The sequence below is a fragment of the Anomalospiza imberbis genome, chromosome 1, assembly GCF_031753505.1.
Source record: "Anomalospiza imberbis isolate Cuckoo-Finch-1a 21T00152 chromosome 1, ASM3175350v1, whole genome shotgun sequence".
Taxonomy (NCBI): Eukaryota; Metazoa; Chordata; class Aves; order Passeriformes; family Viduidae; genus Anomalospiza; species Anomalospiza imberbis.
The window spans coordinates 133,545,616-133,565,174 of record NC_089681.1 but is presented as its reverse complement, the minus strand read 5'-3'; the positions used below and the strand labels follow the sequence as shown (position 1 = coordinate 133,565,174).

The window sequence follows — 19,559 nt, the reverse complement described above, 5'->3', positions numbered from 1 at the left end:
TTTGCCTTTTGACCTGAAGTTGTTGGAAGGCAGATCTTCAGCCTAAAAGAATGAAAAGCTCGGGAGATGTTATCAAGATCTGCTTGTTTGCAAAGAAGCAAAATGGATGCCCTGCCCCTGGAAGTGTTCAAGGCCAGGTTGTGGCCTTGAGCAACCTGATGTAATGAGTGGCATCCCTGACTGTGTTAGTGGGGTTGGACTAGATGATCTTTATGGTCTCTTTTAGCCCAAGCCTTTCCATGATTTCATGATTCTATAGCTTGAATAACACTTTCTCTGTGGAAACTTGTGGAAACCATTTGGATGACATGCAGTGCAGTTGCTTCAGTCTCTTGAACAGTATTTGGGTGGAATTTAGGGTCTGTGTCCAAGAAAGTGATGGGAAAGCCCGTGCTCTATGAATTACATAAAGCTCATTCATTTGCCTAAGTCTTTAATTGAAAATACTAAGAGCCGTGACAGAAACCCCTGTACTTTAACAGGAAGATACATAGGAGGATTGTTTCAAGCAGGGAGCAAAGAGAGAAAGCAAAGAGGAGAGGGGATAGTCTTAGTAACAATATTGATGGAGCATTTAATTAGCAATGGCAACTGCACCTGGTTCTAGTCAAAATAATTAACGGTCCATGAGGAGCTGCGAGCATAATGTATGCAGAAGTTCTGTAGGTGTTTGCAGGGTACTAGTGAAAATGTGACATGGTTGTTGCTTTTTCATGATAAACACATAAAAGGAATCTGTGTTTTGATTTAATTACACAGGCTTTAGAATTTGGAGCTTACAGATCAGATCTTCTGTGAAATATGGCATCCTACGCCACATCGTGAGGTGTATAGAACAGTATGTGACGTGTTGTATAGAGCAGTATTAAATTAAATTGGTAATATATTGACTTTTGCCGAGGATTTACATTAAAAATTACAGTGTTTGCTTTTGCACCCTTGTATCCTTTCAGCAGAACAAGCCAAAGCAGGCTCTACTGAGAGTATTCTTTATTTATGAGCAAAAGCTCAATGTATCATTTAATAATTTTGTATAGGCAAATGTCCTGTAATATGAAATTGTTTTACAGTATACTAGCATAAAATATCTTTTATAAACTAAATAAACTTTTTTTCTATTAATACTGGTTCTATAGAAATTGATACATTAAAGGAGAGACATCTTATAAAGCTGCATGGTTAACATAGCTGCTTAGAATTTACAATATGTGAATAAGCAACGAGTAAAATTTTCACTTGACAAAAAAGCAACTTTTCCTTTTTTTTCTCTAGCACACATGTAAATGTAACTCTGTTACTTTTTTTGACTCTAACTTGGAGTTGCTGATGATGGCACCATTTTAGAGGACAAATGCACTTTACAGTTAAAGAGGCATTTAAACTGTATTTGCCGTGTCTTGAATGATAACTTTGGAATTCGGAAGCACCAATGAATTGTCCAATGAAGCTTGGTTCTGTAGGTTTGCTAAAGAAATGAAGAAAAGCATAAGGATTAAAAGCTAGAAAACTTACACAGAAGAGTTAAGAAGTAGAAAACATGGAAGCTAGAAACTATTCCATATTTAGTTTCCCAGGTTTTGACTTATACCTTCAGTTTTAGGAGAGCACAACAGCTGGACTCCAGTTTCCTTACAGCTTTGATCCAGCACTATATGGCCTAACATGTTTTGGATGAATGCATGTGATGCCTTAAGTTTTAGCTTTCAGATTTTTCAGATTCTGTAATGCATTAGGATATCATTCTGAACTTAATAGGAAGTGTTAGCAAGTTCTCTCCACAGTTTAGTTAGACAAAACAGTCCTTTTCCAGCTGGAGAACTAAGGACACTGCTGCAGCTTCAGGCCCCAAAAGTACAAACAACTGTACTTTTGAGTATAATTGAGGAGAGCAGTTGGGGAGGATGGGACTTCATAACCTGAAGCTGTAATTGGACAATTAACCCCAATATGTAAATGGACCAAAACCTATAAAAGTGTGAAAACTCGTGACTCAGGGTCCATCTTGGGTGGAGCCACAGCCAGGCTCCTGTACTGCCCAGGGTGTATCCTTTGAAGGTCTTTTTAATAATTACCTGTTTTATTCCTTTAACAGTGTCTGGCCTCTGTTCCAGGTAGCCTCTCTAGGCACTGCATGAATAAGAATTTCAGTTCTTATTAGCAAATATTCATTCTTTCAGTCAATACTCCCTTGGAAGAGGGAGGCTTAATACAGGCAGTGAGCAATAGGTAATAATTTGTTCTTGATTTCTGATGTTATTGTCATAGATTTTTGGCATTAAAATTTTTAGAATGAAAATTCTCCCTTATATTGTAGCTTTTGCACTTGAAAAGCTGGCAGAGAAAAAGCATTATTAGGATAGATGCAAATTTTAGTTCTTTTTGTTTGTGGTTGGTCCTTGTATCTGAAAGCCACACATTTAGATGTCCATTTAGATGTTGTATTTAAATCCCCATACTGAGTGCTACCAATTGCCTGGGAGCAATTACACTTGTATAATTTATGTCGTGCTGCTCGAGATACTGATGTATTGAACATAGAATAAATAAGAAAATGTAGGAATTCTGTAGGAAAATTTGCCATTGCTGTATGCATGAATTATACCTCTTTCACACATGCTTGAAACAGGTCAGCAAGATGTTGATGGGGTAAACTATGAGTCATAGTGTGTGTTTCGTTACTCTGCTAGATCAGCTGCTGTAAATTGACAAATGAATTAGTGAGAAACTCAGCTTAAGTTTGTGTTTTTCCTGCTCATATTTATGTTCTTTTTTCTCCCGGTTATTTTGGAAGAAATAATAATCACAGTATCTGGAAGAAAATACTATGGAAATATTGAATCATCAGCCCTTTCTTGTGCCACTGGTGATTACAAAATTTTCTTAAACTGTGAAGTTTCCTGTGTCTAGATGATGTATAAGCCTGGGTGAGCTCTGGGTGAGCTCACTGAGTGATATCCTGGGAGCAGTCTAGCAGTGACAAATGTTAGTATGTATGTGTGTCTTTGGTGGATTTTGCTGTTGCAGTCAGATTTTTGTTTATTGTTTTGTTTTGCCACTGTTGCCTCCTCCTTTCAAGTTTCTCAGAACTTTCTGTGCATCTTTTTGTGTATCCTTCTCCGACAATGGTTCTCACTTTTTGATCTGTTTTCAATGCCTACTAGTGTGCTGCCAATTGATTTCTGCACAGCTCCAGGCTATGCTGTAGTTCTTGGTCTGCTACTAACTAATTTTCTTTCCCCAAGCACTGGAGTCCCATAGCTGAGGAATACGTAAATTATTGAAAGGGTGAGTGCCTGGCTCCACTGAAAATTCTAGCAGTTCTACTTTTGAAGTCCATGATGATTGGGTTTTACTCTTTTTGATCTTTTTGCTGAATCTGGATGCTACTAGGCTGAGATCTGTATTATAACAATTCTTAGTATTATATGATAAGATATGAACTGTGTTCTCCTCCTGCTGTATTTTTTCAAATCATTAAAATTTAAATGTTTTGACCTAAATTTCTCAAGAAGCAAGACTTGCTTGTCTCTTTAACAGTGTATCTTTCTATGTATAATAAATATCAAATAGCGTAAGAGAGAGAAAAGAAAAATGTAAGAAATGGGGAAAAAGTTAAGATCACCTGAGAGCTGGGGTATTTTTGAATTCTGAAATAGCTGGGAAGAAGCAGGAAGACAGCACTCCTTGGTGGTTAGAGCATGGACCCAGCTGCCTGTGTGACACTGCTGGTGTTGGCCTAGAGGCACTCAGCCTTCTGTCTTCACCAAGCTGGCTCTAAGCAGTTTTCAGGGGAGCTACTTGAAATAAAAATATCAATATGGGAACATTGCAAATTCAGACAACCCATGTATCTGAAAAAGTATTTGAGATAGGTTTCTTGGTGATCTTGGCATTGTAAGTACAAAGTAATTTAATGTTGTGACCTCTATGCTTTTTCTCTAGAACTTAGCCAATACTGGCCACATGAGTAATGGTAATGCTTTTGGATACATGCTGTGAGAAATCTTGAACTTTATAAGATTTTACTGTTTTCAAAAATTAACTGGCCTTTTAAATTCTGAAATAAGCTACTGCAGGTCTTCTATCTAGACCTGTTTTCCATAGCTGCCCCTTCTGCCAGTGATTAAAAGATGACTGTGCAGTCCAGTTCTCTGTTCTTTGGAGTTCCTCAATGTATGACATAAATTTGCAGAGTTAGCTGCTCCATTAGTTTGGTACAGTAGAATTTAAGAGTGAAATTTCAAATGGTGAGAAGCATGAAATTTGGAATTAGAGTTGGCTACCCAGTTTTTTAAACTATTTTATCTAAAATGTAAACATTTTCTGCCTTGTTGTTTTCAGTAAATAGTTAATTTTTTCAGCCTCTAACAGAGAACAGTAAGGTACTAACCTGAGTCTTGGGGCCAGATAGAGTCAAAATATTTAATGTGGTTCCTAACTGTAGATTTTGAAGGCAGCCCGAGATATGGGTCTCTGTATTTGTGTATCAAGTGCCAGTTTGGTAGCACAGTGTGCAACATGTGCCTGGTTTTATGGGATATGTGGACTTTCATTCACTCCAGGAGCAAAGGTGTTATGGCTTACCCCCATAAGAAAGTGGAATATCCATACTTTTTTTTTAATGGATCTTACTGCTTGCTAACTCTCCTGCAAATCAATACAAGCTCATCACTCTAGGTGATTTTTCTCATAAAAAAGGAACTTGCATTTAGCTAGCATATGGGAGAAACTTTCTCCTTTACTTCAAGGAAGAAGTACAGATAATAGAAATTAAATATTTGAAAAGTTTCTTGCAGAACAGAAGGCAAAGATTGAAAAATGTTTTCCAAAGCAAACTAATTGCAGACAGAGTTCTTCATACAGAAGGGTAGATTCAGGTAGCCAAAGAGAATTACATCTTTGGATAATTTCTGGAGAATTGTGATGTATTTCTTGTTCACTTCATTGTCTAAAACTGTATTATGCGCTAGTTACATTATTCCTACTACAGAAACCTTTATAATTACATGCAAATAAGTGATTTTGCACAGAAAGCTCAAAACAAAAGAGAAAATCCAGAGAAATCCCTCCTGGAGCTTCAGAGCTGCAAGTGCAACTGAGCACGAATTTCAAATCAAGTAGTCAGCTGTGGACAAGATCTCCCTCCTGCTGGTTCTTTCTCTGCTGTTTTGCATCTTACATGTCCTTCTGTGAATGACACAGTTTCAAGATAAGGAGGTTAAAGCAGTCCTATGTCTCTTCAGTCTGCCAGTTTAAACACTCCCAAGCACAACTTAATACCTTGTCAGCTTTATCCTGGAAAAATTATTTTGTTGTGTGTCTTCTATATGAGACTTAATTGGAGACCTGTGTTTCTCCTCTCTGTTTTTGTGCTGTTTGTTGACATGGGCTCAGATCACATTTACCAGATTTGGCCCTTGCAGATGTGAGATGGGGCTTCCCTACCTGTCCATCATTTGTGAGTTTGGGTTACATCCAGACCTGCTAGATTATTATTCATTATTTAATTTTAGTTTTCAATCTTGTATACACTGAACTGAAGTGCTAGTTTTTATAGTTTTCTATAAGTCTTTTAAGATTGGTTTAGTTTTATTATATTGTCTTACTGGTTTATTTTGTTCAAATCTGCATTACCGCAAGTGAAGATAAGTTTTTCTTTCTTCTTGTGGGTTTTTTTTTTTATTTTTATTTTTTTCTTTTAAACCTTCTCTTTTAGAGTTCGCTTAAATTAGAAGAATAGTTTTTTTGGGCAAAACATAGGAGAGGACAGATAGCCCCATGTGACAGCCAATGATGGCAACTGGTATTATGAAAAGATGTGATGGAGCTGACCCTCTGCTTAGGAGACTGATTTTGATTTGTGTATTTTGTACCTGTTCTCTGGTTAAAAAATATCACAAATTTAATGATTTAATGTTGCAGGCAAATACAGAATAGGTATTTAGAGGAGACATAACTCCATAGAAATCTAGTAATTCTGACATGGTTAGAATTCTGGAACTGAACAGTTAATCTACAGGTATAAGACACAAACATAAATCGCTTAATAATTTGTAAATGTTGGTTAAGTCAGAGTGAGGTATGAGGAAGGTAATTCCAGTAGATACTTGAATTTATCTCACTCTTTGAATCTGACCTTTTACAGAATAGACAAAGCTGAACTTCATCCCATTCTCTCTCAGAACATTTTTCTTTCCTTTTGTTGGATTGAGATCATTGAAAAGCTGATGAAAACTTTACAGCTAAAAAAGTATTTAGGGAAATTTCTATGTTTAGTCATTGGAAAAGCTAGGTAACTTTCAGGTGCTTTCCTGAGTTCTCAGAGGCTTTTCTGATCCTGTTTTCAATATAAGGAGTTTCCTCACAAGCAGCAAGAGATTGAGTTGTGGTTTGCTTTATTAATCAAGCTGTGCAGCTGAGGCAGGCAATACAGTAACCCGCAGCAGAGACACTCTACTGTGTATCCTGATTTGTTCTGGAACTTGTGTAGATCTTTATAGAGGATTAATCCTAATAGCATTAGTGTGGTAAGACATATTGCTAAGTAGACTTAGACAACGAACAAAGACTTAAAACAAACAAAAAAATCCTTTGGACATTGCCATTAAATAGCTGACATGAGATCAACCTCCTTAACCAATTCTTGGCACTTTCTCAGACATCATCTTGGACAAAAGGGAAGCTGAGCAACGGATTACCAGGGACCACTGTCAGCCTTTTGAATTAAAGGCTGTTGCCATCCAGTTACTTATCCTTATTCAGAATATTTTGATGAAATGGGGTATAGACCTAAACTGATAGTTAAAGAAGCAGATTATTGAATTTTAACACTTGTGTTTCAGCCTTCTATTTCAGACTAAAGTATCCAATGGTACAAGTATCTTTGATAGTTTTCACATAATTTAATATTTTAAAAACTGGTAATTATCCTGAAGACATGGTATCAGTAAGCTTAAAACAAATGTGGAAAGCTGAATATAGGATTTAAATTTAACACTAGTCTTTTTAATGCATTTGAGGCAAGAATTTCCATAAATTAGAAGGGATGTATCTAAACCCACGTCTTTCTGGTTTGAAATACCATGTGAGTGGTTTCATAAATCAGCTGCAGTTAAAATGACAGCCCATAGTAGAATGCACTGCTAATTTAATTTTGCTAAATGATTCTTATTTTAACTGCTGTAATACATTTTGATAAATGGTTTACATTATGATAAATGGTTTAGATGATCACTTTAAAGACCAATTTACATTTCAGCAGTTTTGTTCACTTGTCATGTGTATTGTTTTCTTCCATGGTCAAGTGTAAATACTTCTCTTTGATAAAATCCGTTTACATAGTATTTTCAAGCATATTAAAGCACTGCTTCTTCAAGACTGAACATAACTTTTTTACTTGAAGTATAGAGCTAATGCTTCTGAAATAAATAATGATCTTAGACACGTTGGTTCTCAAGTGGTTTGCTTGGAATGTTGAAATATCTCTGAGCTTCTGAATAGTAGTTGTGGAAGAAAGCATTTCTTTTACAAATAATCAGATGTAAGAGCTGGTGAATGACAGGGACAAGGTGTATGTTTTTATGCTTCAGAATAGAGAGGTTTAACTTGAGAGCCTGGGTTTGCAGTTCTCTGCTGCTGTTCCTGACAGGCTCCCTGGGGGCTGGTGGTTGAGACACTTGCCTCAGTGTTGTCCACACAATCCCCAAGGGGACCAGGCCAAAAACCCTGTCTGAGCTGGCTGCACTGTGTTCTCCATGTTAAAAAGGATGAATTCATGTGATTACTATGATTATACTACCAGGGTCATGATATGTAACCATGGTGTAAAGCAGTGCAATGAAAGTTTATGCTTTCAGCATTCAACATGTGCATAATGTAATATTTTAGATGCATATATGGCAGATTATATTTTTTTAGGGATAGGAATTTTTGTCATTTACAGGAGCTATCCATGGATATCTCATGGCTGCTATGTGGAAGGCTGCTATGCTTTAAGGTGTGAATTGTGCACCATTGCTACAATCTTCCTTCAGCATCAGCAAGCCCTGGCTGCGAGGTGGCTTGTTGCTTTCCCCATCTGCTCATTGCTGCTTTCCAAAAAGGGCTTATGACCCTCCTTGTGGCCAGTCTGGCATTTGTTTTTTGCCTCTATACAGAAGAATGAATTGTGAGACAGAAAAAATGAAATAAAAGAAAAAAAAGAGAAGCCCTTCTGGAAGCATCTTCCTTGTCCCAAGGTATTACACAATGCTGGCACCATCTGCCTCATGCAAAGCCTGATTCTGCCTCCCTGTGTGTTGCTGGAGCTGTGGCGAAGCCGTTCTGCCGGCGTTGGCTGGCTCTGAGGGGTGGTGGTGGGGGAGCCCCTGGTTTGAGAAGGAGGGAAGGGGCAGCAGTGTATGCAGAACTCGGTGCTCTCTCTGGCCAAAGCTCCATCTTGGGTGGGACTTTGGGAGGACTTGGCTGTAACTTCAAATGAATATTCTGAACGGTGTCATGCCTAGAAATTCTGCTTTCTAGTTTTCAGTGACATGAGCTCTCTGAGACAAGTGGCTGACGTAAAGTAGCATTGTTTGTCCATCTGCTAGTACCCAGTCTGGGACAGTTCTTACATTTCTGTGAGGAAAAGCTTTCTTTCACCAAGATGTTTAAATTTTTGCTCTTTCTATACAGTTATTAGCCCTTGAGAGCCTGAAGTCCCCAGGTTGTCCTGTATTTCTCCTCTGTTTTCCCTGTGTAATGACACCATAAATGAGGTAATGTTCCACAGCCTCTTGGTGCAGCAGTCTATTCCATTGTGCTGTGGTATAGAAGTCTGGCAATGCAAGATGTCATTTGATGGGGGAATCGGGTCTGGAGCAGTCGACTGTATTAAGTTCAAGCAGCATTTCTCATCTATTATTGATTTTGCATTTCTGAGGGGGAAATATTCAGCTTTTGGATAAAACCAGAAATCCTTAATTTTTATGCTTGTTTCATTTTTTCAGATAAGTTTTTTTTTTTTTTACTGAAACCATACACTTAATGGAAATAGAACTTGTACAGATAAAACTTTCTTACAAAATACAATTTTGAAAGAAAATATGTATCATGTTTAGACAGAACAGAAATTTTATGATGAAATCACAGCAACAGCATACAACTAGACTGAAAGAACATGCTAGAGATGCCCTGGAGTTTGAACATGGAAATGTTTAATACTGCATATCCTCTGTCTTCAGACACTTACTGCTTACTCTCTCTGTGGAGCTTGTACTGCAATTGTTATTGTGTCTACAACACTGTGCCTGTTGTCTTGTACTCTGAAATGTTGGAGGCACAAATAGGGGAGCTGGCAGACATGGGAAGCTGTGAATGCTAACTGAAGAGGCACTCAGATCATAGTAAGGCAAACATTTTAGTTTCAGACTGAAAATGATGGAAAGTAGTGAGAGTCAGTTTGCTCATAGTGTTCCTGGCTCATAATATTATGTCTATTTTTGGATGTGCTGTTTCATTTTGTTACTTGCTTCTTTTTGTGGCCTTTCCTATAAGGGAACGTCTTGTCTGACTGCAAAATTACAGGATAAATCAATGAAAATTAATAAATAGTGGTTCTGTAAATGAGGAGGATTTGACTGCTACAGTTCACAGAATCACAAAATGATTAGGATTGGAAGAGATCACCAAAGGCCCTCTAGTCCCACCTCCCTGCTCAAGCAGGCTCCCCTAGAGCATATTACCATAAAATGCCAAAGCAAATAGTTGGAGCATATTGTAAAGGTGTAAAATTTCAAATGGAAAGAGAGATGCCTGATGCATTGCAGTTCTGAGACACCACAGCCTTTGGTGCTGGATGTTACAGTACTGTATTGATTATTTACTCTTAAAGCATTGGACTTTCCTCTACCCAGAAAGAACCTGCTTTGATCCTTCTTGTTCCTACACTAAAGGATTAAAGACCCTGTGGTACTCCAGCTGTGCTCTCTTATGTAGCATTAGTTTCTGTAAAAAAAATTCATTTTAAGAGCTTTTAGTTTAGTCTTTGTCCAGCACATGACGATTCCAAGACAATTCAGTTAAACATAGTTTTGATTACTCTATTGAAAGCAAATTTTGGCTGATTGGTCTTTAAAGTCAGTGGGCAGGATGAATGGATGGGATTTAGACCCATTACTCCTTTGTGTTGTTTCTGTAAGGCACGTCTGACACAATATTTTTAAATATTTTAATTCCTAGCAAACTATGAAAGAATTCTGTACACTGTAGGAAAGAGTGCTGGGATACATTTGACTTTCTAGCATGTGCAAATATTTACTGTTTGGCTTTGTACTTCTTCTTCTAGACATTACCCAAAGCAGTCCTTCACTACAGTGGCTGATACACCAGAAAATCTTCGCCTGAAGCAACAAAGTGAATTGCAAAGTCAGGTAAATAGAAAAATTCTTTTGCCTTGTTAATATTAGATGGTCAGTTCACTTCTTTATAGTTTTTCAAAGTAGTAGTAGTATTTCTGTGTACATGCATAGTAGCACTGCAATGTAATTATAAAACATTTGTCAGTTGGTATAATACTGCAAAACTCAAGGTTTTATTTCTGTTCTCACTTACACTAGTTACCATACAATTGTAAGTCCATTGACATCACTGGAATCCTTCATTTTCATCAGTACATGAAGCATCTAAATAGTTTGTAGTGTTAGAAATGATACAGCTTAACTCAAAGGGTTCATTTTCCTTTGACAGCTTGCATTAAACTTAATAATAAAATAACGTGAGATTAACAAACGATGAATTTATCATTAGCAGATGTTTAGAAGCCTTTAATATTTATCAAAAATGAAGTGACTGAATAATCAGTTTATGGATTTCTTATAGCCTCTGTCAACTAATATATGATACAGTCTGTAAGCTAGTTGTGATAAACACATTATCAATCAAAACTTATGTAGATTAATAAGAAATATATTTAAATTAAAATGTAAAATGAAAAGGGGAAAACAAGAGAAGAAAATGGCAAAGAAGATTTAGGTGTCTACCATAATATAAAGTTCTGATTGATATTAATTCAAGTTTATCTGAAACTTCCTCTCCCCCACTCTCCAGTATCACTTTATGCTGTTTTAAATTATGTAACACTGGCAGTTGTCCTGTGTAAGACAATTGATAATATTTGATTGCATTTTATTTTATGAAAATTCTGGGGTTTTTTTCTGGTTCTACCGTTTTTTTCTAATGGTACCAGAGTTACTGTTGTGTCATAAAGAGGAACTTAAAGCCAGTATTTTACAGGTCTTTTAAAAAGAATATAAGTTCTCAGCCCACTGATTTTTAGAGGTTTGAGAGAAAATGTTGGTATTCAATAGAATAATAAAATGTTACTGCTCTTTATAGTGGATATAGGAGAAGTGGCTTTCCCTAATCTGTTTGAAACATGCTTCTGTGGCACTATGAAAGCATAAGGAAACTTTTTTTGGTATTATTCTCTATTTTTAAACTGAGAACTTAGCATTCTACGATACTGGGTAAGCAGTATTAGCAAGAAACGTAGAGTTTGCCTATGAATAAAATTGCTGCAACTGTGCACAATGCACTGTAATAAAATGTTAGATAAGAATCTACTCAAAACTTAGAAATGGAGAGAAACCCTTAGTTTTTACAATGTGCCTTTTCCCCAATATTACTAGTCAGCAAAAGACTTGCAGATCTAAATTATAAGAGCAAAAAATTGCCTACTTGGAAGAAAGGCCATAATGGTTTTGATCATCATTTGCTTCCTGGTTGTTGATTTACATCTAGACTGTGTTAAGTAGCTTAACCTGTGAATCATTTCAGGGCTGACATAAAGGTTCCAGGTACTTTTTCTTATCCAATTTAGATCTTGTCCTAAAATATGACTGTAAATGCTGAATACTTTCTGTAATACTTTCAAGTGTATAAGGACTTGCCTTGAGAGGAACTGCTATCCCCAATCAGTCTTATTGGCTGTCTAGTCCCTTGTCTTGTCTTTTCAGGGAAACTTGAAACACTCCCAACCAAAAAAAAAAAAAAAAACAAACAAAAAAAAAAAAAAAAAACAAAAAAAAAACCAAACCCAAAAGAACCCAAAACAAACAAACAAAAAAAAAACACCCATGGGATATAATTTGGCTATGTTCAGGTCTTATTCTATTTCAGTCCTGTGCAGTAGAAAAAAGTGTGTGCATGGTTCAAGAAAAGCCTTTCGTATGAAACCGAACTTGGCTGGATGGAACCACATTATTACTGCCTTCCAGTATTCATCAGAGCTGCCAATGCATTTGACAATTTGGGATTGAGCAAATTCCGTGTTAGGCAATGTAAAAATTATGTTGATTACTGAATAAGGAGAATTGCTTTTCTAAAGTAATAGCTGTTTCTAAGTAAACATCTTTAATGCTTTTAGTTCTGAAGAGGCACAACCCTGTGTTTAACTGCAGGATTCCCAAGTATTTTTTCAAAATCTGTAGCTTTAGAACTACTCTTTATCTTGGTCAGCAAAACATGAAGAATTACCAAAGGAAACACCATTAAATATTGTGTGTAAAATACATGTTTTTGCAAATCTGTTATTTTTATTTTCATTTAAGTAGCAATTGACAGTGTTTTAAGTTGCAGTGCTGGGTCCTTGGTCAAGAGTCCATTAAGGTCAGCATCAGGTGCCAGGGTGTCATGTTGACATAACACGACAAGAACACAACTAACAAAACAAAATACTGTTTTCTGGTGGAGTCAATAGAAAATTGATGGCTCTTTGGAACACTTGAAAAATTGCGTTGTTAAGAAGTCAAAGGACATCATTTAAAAGCTTTCCAGAGAACTGTTCTTCTGTTTTGTATAATATCAGAGCTTTTCCCTCCTTTAGGATTTTGCTTCTGTGGGCTTTCATTCAGCTCTCTGGTTGGAAGGAGATAAAAATGCATTTTGGGGAGGCTATGCTTGTTTTCCATTCTGGAGAACTCCACAGTCCAGTATGCCTCCTGACAGGAGAAAAATGAGTTTGGAGGTCTTTCATCCTCTAAGTAAAGAATAGAGACAGAGATCCAGTGTCTCAAACAAGATTTTTCTTTATGCCTCTCTGATGAAAAATCCCCGTCTTTTTGGTGAATTAGTGCATTCTCTTGCTCCATAGTATGCAATGGATACTTTTCACACTCACTAGCCTCTCTTAAATAAACTCAACTATGGAAGTTACCGATATGCTCATCTCAGCTTTGTTTACTTGGGAATTTCCTTCATGTACTTTACTACTGATCTCTTGAACTTTACAACAGTGTAAATTGCTCCGTGGCCTTTAGTCCTCATCTGTGGCAATGCTGTGTACATCAAAAGCTGCCACTCCTACTGAACTTGCAAAAAGAAACAGAGATGTTCTGCAGCAGTTCTTGGCAGGAAGAATGTCAAAGTGTCAGATCAAAGAGAGGGCTGATGTTTAAGGTGTGTTCTACTCCAGCACTTTCTGAGGAAATGTACTTTCCAGTAACTCATAGGGAACTTGGTACAAAATTATGGGTCTTTCTTCTTGTCCTGGCCTGTTGTGACGCACCCTGAGGCTGCTGTCCTTTGAAACTCCTAGTGCTTCTTCGACAATTTCTTGTACTTCCCTTATAGGAACTTGGATAATTGAAAGTATATCTGTGTTTCTTTAGGAAGAAACATACTTGCAGTTTTTCTTGATAAATAGAGTTCATAAAGAGTTGATTTTCAAGAAGTACCATAACGTCTTATAAGACATATGCAGTTGAATCAGGCTATTAACCTAACAATATTATATTTTAACAGTCCTTACTTTCTCAGGAATTAATTGTGCTTGGATCTTTATCTGCCAACTCTCACCAGGATAATCATGGTATTACTGAGCATTTGGAATAGAGTCAGCCTCAGGGAATAAAAATCTTTATAGACAGAGGTTTGCATCTGGGATGGCCATGTTCCTCTTTGTTCAGGCTGAAGTACAGACTGACTGTGTAGCAGTTTCGTGTGAAAGTGCAAGAGGTGACAGGTGTAAACTGAAATATAGAAGACTGCATTTGTACATAGGGAAAAACATTTCTGATGTGAGGGTGACTGAACACTGGCAGAAGGTGCCTGGAGAGATTGTGGAGTGACCCTCCTAGGAGATTTTCAGAAGAGGACTGGGTACAGTCCTAAGGAATCTGTGGTGGTTGACTGTGCTTTGAGTAGGGTGATGCACTAGATGACCTCCAGAGTTTCCCTCTATCTTCAACTCTTCATATTCAGTGATTTGTCTCTGTCCTCGGGTTCCTCTCGACCATTTATCTCATCTTCTTCCCTTTTTCTCTTTGCTTCTCTGTTTCAAAAACACATGTTAGCAAACTTCCAGGCAGATTATTTTTATTAGCTTGATTTGTTAAAAAAGCCTTTTCAGTTTATATGCATCTCTTTTATGACGTCTTTGGAATGAACTGCCCAGTGAATGCTATAGGAGAATGAACTGCTGTGTGGATTACTAAAGCAGACACTGGATGGACTTCCTGGGGTACCCTGAGTGAGCTCATTGGAGAAGTCATGGAGAAAGCAGATTTTGGAGCTGGAGTCAGAGATAAAAATATGCTCTTTCAGCTGAGAAAAGGAGGAAGAAATATGATATGGCAAGCAGAGAGACTTTCTTATACCTTTATGGGTGATTTTGTAAGAAGACCCCGGAGCATGTTTTAAAGGTGGGACCTTTCCAGATAGCTGTCAGGAGCTGATTATTTATGCATTCCTCTCTCTGGTTATCTGAAGATCTGAACCCAATCCACCATATGTGTATGAGGAGAAGGGTGACAGAGCCAGGAGAGTACAGGCTTCTCAGGCATTTTCTTGCTATTATTTGCGAGTGACAAGTCCTGGAGATGTGGATTGGGTTGATGCATTGAAATAAACCCAGACTGCTTGCAGAAAGCTCTGCCCTGCTCCTCTGTGAACCCCTTCACAGTAGTATTTTGTAATTCATGCTCACCCACTAATACTGGTTTGTTCCTTCTTTCCCTCTGAAGATTATTTAAATGGCTTTTTTTAATCTGTGTGAATCAAAGGCGTGAAAATAATTCTTTATGTGAATATTACAAAGCTCCAGAAGAGAGCAGATGAATTTCAGTTTTCTGAGAAAATGGATGTCACCTCTTCTGATTTTTATCTTGCCAAGTGTGTGAGGGATTTTGTCTACATCCTGTCTGCACTGGACTGGCTCCTGTTACTGTGACACCATGTATCTATACTGTTTCAGTTTCATTGTTTTTGTTTATTTGGTTTTCCCCTCTTGCATTTACTTATGATGTAAGATTCAGAATATAACAGTACTGCTTCCTCTCCTCTCCTCTCCTCTCCTCTCCTCTCCTCTCCTCTCCTCTCCTCTCCTCTCCTCTCCTCTCCTCTCCTCTCCTCTCCTCTCCTCTCCTCTCCTCTCCTCTCCTCTCCTCTCCTCTCCTCTCCTCTCCTCTCCTCTCCTCTCCTCTCCTCTCCTCTCCTCTCCTCTCCTCTCCTCTCCTCTCCTCTCCTCTCCTCTCCTCTCCTCTCCTCTCCTCTCCTCTCCTCTCCTCTCCTCTCCTCTCCTCTCCTCTCCTCTCCTCTCCTCTCCTCTCCTCTCCTCTCCTCTCCTCTCCTCTCCTCTCCTCTCCTCTCCTCTCCTCTCCTCTCCTCTCCTCTCCTCTCCTCTCCTCTCCTCTCCTCTCCTCTCCTCTCCTCTCCTCTCCTCTCCTCTCCTCTCCTCTCCTCTCCTCTCCTCTCCTCTCCTCTCCTCTCCTCTCCTCTCCTCTCCTCTCCTCTCCTCTCCTCTCCTCTCCTCTCCTCTCCTCTCCTCTCCTCTCCTCTCCTCTCCTCTCCTCTCCTCTCCTCTCCTCTCCTCTCCTCTCCTCTCCTCTCCTCTCCTCTCCTCTCCTCTCCTCTCCTCTCCTCTCCTCTCCTCTCCTCTCCTCTCCTCTCCTCTCCTCTCCTCTCCTCTCCTCTCCTCTCCTCTCCTCTCCTCTCCTCTCCTCTCCTCTCCTCTCCTCTCCTCTCCTCTCCTCTCCTCTCCTCTCCTCTCCTCTCCTCTCCTCTCCTCTCCTCTCCTCTCCTCTCCTCTCCTCTCCTCTCCTCTCCTCTCCTCTCCTCTGTCAAAGATGCTGAACCAGCATGTGGAGATAAGCACATTATAACCTTGTGGTTGGGAGACACCAGAACACGAGGCAAAGACACCAAACAGGGTGTAGTAGTGATAGATAAACAGATTGTACAGCAGAGAGGGAGTTTCTCTGTGGAATACATTTTGGTGTTATGGACAGATTTGTAGCACCCTGAAATTCTTTGATTCCATATGTAAAAATACAAACCTTCTACTGAGACATAAGATACGGTTATGGGCTACTTTTTGAAACAGAAGAGTTTTTTGCCTTAGCTTTAAGTTGTTAAGACTGAAGTATTAAATCTAATTCCTGGTACTCTCTGCATATCCTAATTAAAAAATTAATCTAATATAATTAGCCTGTATTATTATACAGAATTTTATACTGACTTCCAGTGGTAATGTAGTGATCAGTGCAGGAAATATTACTTATAGAAAGTAGTTTAGATAGTAGTTTTTTTTTTAACTTGTTTATGAAAATGACTATTCTTCTTATGATATTGACTGTTCCTTCCCCTGTTTTATTTTTGAGTCACATCACACCTTGATAATCAGTAAGTTAAGCTGTGTAGATAAAGGCAGTAAACTATTTTTCTTTTTTCTGTACCTGTGTTATCGTATCTCTCTGTTATTATGTGTACATTAGCAAAACAATGTTCCCTCATTTCTCTGAAAAAAAATCTGCAAAGATAATGATGAAAGGAGCACATTACGAAGCAAAGATAAATGCTTTCCCAACATTCCGAAGAAATTTTAGACAGACTTGCACATGAGCATCTATAGGAAATGGTAACCTATCAGCTTTTCACTGTTGATTTGATGATACAAAAGTAAAAGTGTGAATTTTTTTATTTTTGCATTAGTGCTTGCCCTGTTGTTATTAATCACAGTGATGTGAAAACCTTATGTAAGAGAAAACCAGAAGAGAACTGCATTTAAGGAAGCACAGTAGTATCTGGAGAGTCTTGGAAGCAAGCAGCACAAACTTCCTGCTAGCTAAAAAGTTAAGAAATCCATAAAGTACACAGTCATGAGAGAAAGATTGCATCTTCCAGTGCTAAGACTCAGAAGTAAGCTGCAAAATACATTAATATAACTAGATAAATTTTTCTAATATGTATTAATGAGAAAAAAAAAAAAACCCTTCATACATTTTCTTTCACATGTGCATTTCAGATGTACATAATATTTAGCTGTAAAAACTGAAGGGGTAATTGATGTACATGAAATAGAGGTAATTTTTGTGTTAGGATGAGGGCAGAGTGGTCATGATTTATTATTAATAGAGTAATTATGGACAAATCTATTTTTATAGACTTTCTTATAATATTGAATCAATGGCCAAGTAGGATATCCTTAACAGAAAATCTTAGGATCAGTAAAATAAAAAGTTTTCCCCACTACTTTTACTTGTACAATCAGAAGTAATAGAAAGGGAACAAAAGAGAGCCACAGAATTCATAGCTGTTATTTGTGAATTGATTTGTGGAATTTTTAACTGCATCAGCCCTGGCATAACTAGTATAACTTTTAAAGGAGCAATAACTAAAAATAGTAACTTCAAAATGGAGATATCAGAATTTCTGTGATTTAAATTTTTTTTAAAATATTAAAATCTTAAAAAAGTGTCCTTTTTGTTCTATATGATAAGGAATGGAGAATTTATGTTCTTTTTCATGTCAAGTTTCTCTCTAGATTCTCCTAAGCTTCTTTCTGGTTTTTATTTTTGGAACTAGATTTTTAAGTGGTCACTCTGTTGCTTGCAGCTGTGTTGCAGGTAATTGGATGCTGTGATTCTTTTTAGTTATGTTTTTGTTGGATTGCTGCACAGAATTTCAACCCACATGAAGGAAAAATGCATTCAGTTTTAGAGAATTTAAAATAAAGACTGAGAACAGAATAATTGTCATAATAAATGATACATCCAGGGATTGCAATCAGGTGCTGAGGACATACCTATACTGTAGAGTTACAAGAGGGTCAGGAAGAAGTTCCTGATCCCAAAGACAAATTGAGTGTTCTGTCCACACTGTGTATGGCTTTTCCCCCTATAAGAGATATATATATTTTTTTCCATTTCATAGTGTTTAAGGTGGTGTCTAAGAAGCCCATCAGAGTGGCATTCGAGAAGCATGAAACTGAGCATGTGTGAAATGTGATGGAAATTGGGAGTTTGTGGGGTCAGTGTCCTCTGGGTTGTGTGCAGTGACAGGTCAGGCGAAGAGGAGCAAAACTGGTGCAGGCATGTCCTTACTGCCCTTCAAGAGTGCTCTCTCCTCTGAACTAAACACTGAGCTCTGTCAGGCTGTGCCTTGGGAATGGCTGGGGAACACACCCAGCAGTGTTGGGGATCAAGGCTATCAGTACTGAGTTTGTCCCCTTCCCCCTGTCCTGTTTAGCAGAGTATTTGTACTGAGAAAGTCTGCCAAAGCCAGAAAATGAGATCACATCACTCTTTCTTTCCTTTCTGGGCTTCAGATCTGCATATTTCAGACTGCCACATTCAGTCAAAGGGGGTCCATGCTTCCTATTGCTGACACTGCTGTCTAGTCACAAAAACTGGCAGTGCTTGTGATCAGCAAGAGGAAACTTCTTTCAGTAGGTGACTGGTCTGATCTAGTGTGGAGTATTGGCCATGTCATCATTAAAAGGAAGGACAGCTAAGGAGCATGTCTTTATTTACTCACTCTGGAATATCAAAAATAAAATTTTCAGGAATATGGTTTTTACTTTCTTGATGTTGCTAATGTCTTCTTCCAGAAAGTTAGTTCTTTGCCTTGTTCTTCCAGAAAGTTATTAGTCTTTGCCTTAGATTTCCATTTGTGTAATGGCTGGGATGAATTATCTCTTCCTCCACCCCCTCCCCCATCAATTGTAGTGGCTGGCATATTTAATAATTTGAAAGTGGCATATGAGTATTTTTGTTAATACACTTTCATCCAGGGTAACAGTCCAACTTTTATCCAGTGTGAGATTATAGGAATGAATTATACATCAAAACATTGGATTTCCAATCCAATGGAATGATTTCCACTTAGTTCCTTATATCTTTTCAGAAGTACTGACCTGTTTCTTACCAATGAACAAAGCTAGTTTTCCATCTTGTAATGAGACCAATTTTTGTCTTCATCTGTGGCAGTATCTTAAACTTCAGAGATTCTGTACAGAGAATTTATAGAGGCAGTGTTAAATTTTCCCTTATTTTTTTTCTTGTCCTTAGTCTCATGGCCTTAAATGCTGAAACAGTATGATAAGCAACTGCATTTTCCCTAACTTTATTGCCTTTCTGAACATGTTTTGAATTTGGTCCTCATCTCTTGTTTCAGTTTTTTTCCACAAGGTTAAGCCACTTTTACTCTTTAGAGATCAGAGGCTTTTTTTCCTGCTGATGCTACAAGGTCTACATGTCATGAAGATTTTATTTGCTGAAAGGGCCGTTAAGCATTGGAACAGGCTG

At 37.9% G+C, this 19,559-nt stretch overlaps 1 protein-coding gene across 2 annotated transcripts in view; it reads left to right on the top strand.

The window, feature by feature from the left end:
* The window catches only part of NEBL (nebulette), a 251,854-nt gene that overhangs the window by 62,806 nt on the left and 169,489 nt on the right, over positions 1-19,559 (top strand). For both annotated transcript variants that reach the window (XM_068212600.1, XM_068212607.1), the window contains exon 3: positions 10,325-10,409. In XM_068212600.1, the coding sequence (XP_068068701.1) occupies positions 10,325-10,409 (85 nt within the window). The remainder of the gene's footprint in view (positions 1-10,324; positions 10,410-19,559) is intronic.